General features: G+C 38.6%; 1 protein-coding gene and 1 long non-coding RNA gene across 2 annotated transcripts; both read left to right on the forward strand.

Moving 5' to 3' along the window:
- The first annotated feature begins 435 nt into the window (after positions 1 to 435).
- Positions 436 to 2,115, forward strand: LOC125313945. The gene is made up of 2 exons (XR_007197657.1): positions 436 to 467; positions 1,842 to 2,115. It is a non-coding gene; the product is annotated as an uncharacterized LOC125313945 (long non-coding RNA).
- A 149-nt stretch (positions 2,116 to 2,264) lies between these two features.
- Positions 2,265 to 4,487, forward strand: LOC115728161 (putative nuclease HARBI1). Its single transcript, XM_048275291.1, has 3 exons — positions 2,265 to 3,603; positions 3,687 to 3,918; positions 4,006 to 4,487. Exons 1-3 carry the CDS (start codon positions 3,574 to 3,576, stop codon positions 4,467 to 4,469), a joined length of 726 nt encoding a protein of 241 aa, XP_048131248.1. The 5' UTR covers positions 2,265 to 3,573; the 3' UTR covers positions 4,470 to 4,487.
- The last annotated feature ends 724 nt before the right edge of the window (positions 4,488 to 5,211 follow it).

The raw sequence follows: 5,211 nt of genomic DNA on the forward strand, positions 1-5,211 counted from the left end.
CATCAAGTTGTAGTCGCCTATAGTCATTATATGTTCGAATATCTAGCTAAACCGTACCTTGCTCTTAGGCGGTGAACTAGCTTTGATTCTAGCTACCCGTGACTTCGGATCGTAAGGGCCTGCATGGTAACCATTCTCATTCTCCGATTCCGATTCTGGAAACAAAAAAGGATGAGAATCGCGTTTGGTAACGCAAAAAAAATTGATTCTGGTTTTGATCCCGTAATCAATTTTAAAGCAAAAAAAAGTTGGTTCTTCGTAAAGAACCACTTTTACAAAACGTTAAGGAAAATGGGATAAAACGCAACATAACCCCTTTCTCTTCGTCACTTCTCTAACCTAAAACAACACTTCCCTCTTTCTTGTCCGTCGCGGCTCTCAACTCACTCCCGCATCCGCCGCTCCTCGCCTCGACCGCCGCCCCTTAGCTCGACCGCCGCTGTCCACCTCTTCGTAGCACGATTCCGGTGAGTTCCGCACGACCCTATTTTCTCTTCATCTCCTTGCCAAGCCCGATAAGGGCATCCCTCCCCTAGATCGGCGAGGGTAGCCCTAATCGAGCTCGGCCGAGCATTGCCCTCATTCCGTGTTGTTTTTATTTTTGTTTGCATGGTCGTATTTGTCTTCTTTCGTGCACTTTCCTCGTGCTCGTCCACATCTATTCATCCTTTTTTTTTTCCTTGTTGGGAGTTTGATTCTGCAATTTTACTCGATCTCGCCAGCTTTGATGGTCTTGAGCTGGAATTTTGCGAAAGGTTTTCTTTTGGAGGTCAACTAGATGTTAAGATGAATAGACTGGTTGATTTTTTTTCGGTGGCTATTGGGTGAGATTGGCTTTAAAAATAAACTGTTGGTTTGTTGCGTACACGGACGACGTAAGAAGTCTTCGATGTGAGGTTGTAGTGGCATGTTGATCGGAGCGATGAGATCGCGTCGGTTCCAAGATATTGCAATATGGGCGGGAATCTTTGCTGGGATTTATTCTAGAGAGTAGGCAATGTGCTTATATTGCAACCAATTAGTTGCTAAGTTTTGTGGTAAATGAAAAGAAAATAGACTAGATGAGGTCTACTTCTACATTTCTCAAGCATATTAGCTAAGTCGTACCGGAATCCTTATACATGGAGCTAATTAGAGATATGGGTGTACCCGAACCGATTGAATAAATTTTGGGATAAGTGTCTGGAAATTTTCGAAGTGCTTTCGTTCTGCTATTAATAGGGGCTTCTAGTGGCCCGACTCTCATGGACTTTTACCTCCACTAAACCTCCCATCATTCTCCCTCCGGAATTCTAGAATGGATTTTGCTCTATTTCGATTACACTTCTATTCTTGAGGACTGGAAGTTGACATTTATTTGACACATAAATTTATCAAATCTGTTATGAAATCTACATCTTGATGTTTAAATTTGTGTATAACTTTTTCATGACTTTTTTATTGTGGAAGAAACGAGGAAGTACCTTGACTTCTTACTTGTTGAACCAAACAACCTATCGATATAGGGGAATACGGGTGGGGATATTTACCTTAGCAAGAGATATGAATCATGTTAGAGAGAGAGAAGAAACACTTGATGATGCTCATATTTTGTGTTCGTCTCTGTTTGCTGTGGGTTGTGCTCGTATCCCTTTTCGAGAATTTGTTACAAAAGTTAGTTTTGCTACGTGACATCATTTTTGCAGCGAGTATAATGTATTTTTTTCTCTAATTTGTAAATGTTGAAGACATGTGTGGGTGGATACAAACCCAAAGTCTGAATCTCTATTCCTTTTTCTTAAAGGAATTGTTCTAGTATTGATGTTACAATGTTATGACTATGTTATGGTTGCGTGTGGTAGTCATGGCATCCGAGAAAGATACATATAATGCAAAGTGGACTGACCATGTGACCAACATTTTTATAAGTTTGATGGTAGAAGAGGTAAAAAAGGGAAATCGTACCTCTTGTACTTTCAACAAAGTAGGGTGGAAAACTATACTTGCTGAATTTAATAGTCGGGCAAGACGCCAATATAAGCTATCACAGCTGAAGAACAAGATGAACAAATTGAGAAGATTATTTGGCGCTTTTAAGAAGCTTCTGACACAATCCGGATTTGGCTTGGATAATGTGATAAAACAGTTGTTGTGGATGATCCAAGTATATGGGAACTTCACATCAAGGTATCATTTAACTTTTGTTTATATTGTTCTAGTATATATGTGTATTTTAAGAGGTTTGTTTGTGTTGCTGAAGTATATCATTATTGTGAAAATTGCGGGATAATGCCGATCGGGCAAAGTTCAAGAAGGATGGATTTCCTCGGTATTCCGCGCTGTCCATTGTATTTGGTGATACATATGCTACTGGTGAGCAAGCACTAGGAAATGCCGAAGATTTGGTGGAGTCAGAGGAAGGTGGCGATCATAGTGGTCATGCAGACGATGATCCAAATAACTTTGGTGAACACCCCACCGATGAGGAAGTCTTTACAAGTGGATAACACAACTTGGATAGAACTCCAAATATCAAGAGGAGAAGAAAGAGTAAAGCACGTGAAATTTCCAATACATGCAAAGCCTTACAAGAAATGATTAAATCCAGGGCAAGTCAACAAAGTGAATCTGCTGCCACCTCACAAGTCACATTACCACCTGTAAACCCCTTCTCCATATCTGCTGTGATTAATGTCCTACTTAGCATACCCGAGTTGGATGTGGATCTTTACCACAAGGCACTGGAACGAGCAATGTATAGTGCCACTTGGAGGGAGGCTTTCATCTAAACTCCAACCGAATTGAGAAATGGACTTCTCCAACGTCTTCAGTAGATGTTAGAAAATGTATTAGGGATTGCATGGGATTTCTATGTTTAGTTTTAATTTACTTTATGACTTATGTTACGATGTTATTTGGTTTTTAAAGGTATTCATGTTGAGACTCTTTTACTTGTATGGTAGTATGGGTATGATATTTTCCTTTTGTGATTGTTATATTTGATTTGCTTTCACTTTCTGATTTATGTTATTGGTTGTTATTAGTTTTTTTCCCTAGATATCTATATTAATGTTCTTGTATTTGTGTGATGGCATAGGTACTATGGAAGGGGGACAAAATAGTGAGTCCAATGGCTAAGTAACACCAGGTGATCATTACTTGGATGAGACCGATATTGACATAATATTAGCATGGTTGGGTATTGTTGTAATGGACATGTCCATACATACGAAAGAACCTATTAGAGACAGTCAATTGTCAGAAGCCGAATGGGTAAGGGAGATTCTTTGCGGACATTTCGATAGAGTATATGAAGCCTTTAGATTGGAGAGACATGTTTTTTCGAACCTATGTGATTTGATGAGGGTAAGAGGTTGGTTGAAAGATAGCCGTTATATTAAGGTAGATGAACAAGTTGGGATTTTCTTATCTTTGATTGGTCATGGTAACTCTAATAGAGATTTATGTGAGAGATTCCAACATTCGGGACAAACAATCAGAACATATTTCACTAATGTGCTGAAAGCATTTTTGAAATCGTGAAAAGAGATTATCAAACCACCTTCATTTGATGATATTCCAAAGGAGATTCTTATGGATCGTAACCATAGACGCTACTTCAAGGTATGATTTTCATAACTTTGTTACACCATCAAATACATATAGTTGATAATCTTGTATAATAGTAGACTTTCATGAAATCGCAGGGCTGCATAGGTGCTATTAATGGCACTCACATTAATGCTTCTGTCCCCGTGTCGAAGCAAATCCCGTATAGAGGCGGGAAAGTGACTACCACCCAGAATGTGTTGTGTGTTTGTTCATTTGATATGAAATTTACTTTCGTGTATGCTGGGTGGGAAGGATCTGCGAACGATTGTCGAGTCCTCTCGGCAGCATTAGAGACTCCTCGGCTACAATTTCCTCATCCACCACTAGGTATTTGCTTTGTCCATAACGAGTAATGTTCTTTACATTTATATTGCAAATGCATATCATAACAAATGTTCATATACCTTGTTATAGATAAATACTACGTGCTAGATTCTAGTTATGCTGCACTTTCGGGATTTTTAACTCCGTTTAAAGGTGAACGGTATCATCCGAACGATTATAGGGGTAGAGGGAGACGACCCAGAACAGCAAGAGAACTATTTAACCATAGGCACTCTTCACTAAGGAATGTCATTGAGAGGTCATTTGGGGCATTGAAAAATCGTTTTTCCATTTTGAGACATATGCCTCCATTTATAGTTCGTAAGCAAGCACGTATTGTCATTGCATGTTGTGCTCTTCATAATTACATTCGTGACCAAGACAAGATGGACAAAAACTTTTCCCGATATGGTGATCCGGAGTACCCATGTGGACCTATACAAGAAGAGGTTGTAGATGATATTTTTCATGAGGAGGCCTCCGAGATAAACATGCTTAGGAAAAGTATTGCAAATCAAATGGCAAGAGACAACGATATGGATGAAATTCCATGACTTTGTGTTTTTGATTTTTGTAATCTTATTTTTTTTAGAACTTTGCAAGATTTATGTTTATTGTAGCAAACAAAACATTTATTATGATGCATTTAAGGTACAATCTGCTAGTGAAAGTATATTCGCTCATGTTTCATTTTTCTTTGGCTAATGTGAGCCAAGAGTTTTGTTATTTGATGCCTTCATTGGGCTACTAGAAATTCTCACTATAGACTTGTGGACCATTGCCATTTCGGATCATGACACTCTCTGCCCTCATCTCGTTGGCTTGAGAGACCTTGTGCATGTAAGGCCAGGCAGCAACACTCTGAACAATGCCGGTGGCAGAGACTAAACAATTATGATAGAGATACTAAGAAGACTCACCAAACAGTTTTGTGTGAAGTTGGTATTTGGGTTGTTTTCTGTTCTTTGGTTTTTGACTTGATAAGGTATTCAAACATTTACTTCAACCAATCTCTAAAGACATGTCGAAATCACTAATTATGGTTTCATCAAGTTATAGAGTAGAGTGCCTAAATGTAGAAGGAGATAAAAAGTCGATGAAAGTCAATTTAGGATACTTTCATGGAGTTTGTCTTTGTCCAACTTTTTTTTAATTACTTTTTCCGCTGCTCTAAGTTGAAATACATAGGCTACGGAAAATAGTTAATTTAGCGTGTAGTGGAAAATTTAGTTACATAGTTCATAATAATTATAAGATCACAAATTGATTATACAGGGCATTGACAATATGTGCGTC

Source organism: Rhodamnia argentea, chromosome 2 (assembly GCF_020921035.1).
Source record: "Rhodamnia argentea isolate NSW1041297 chromosome 2, ASM2092103v1, whole genome shotgun sequence".
In the NCBI taxonomy this organism is placed as follows: domain Eukaryota; kingdom Viridiplantae; phylum Streptophyta; class Magnoliopsida; order Myrtales; family Myrtaceae; genus Rhodamnia; species Rhodamnia argentea.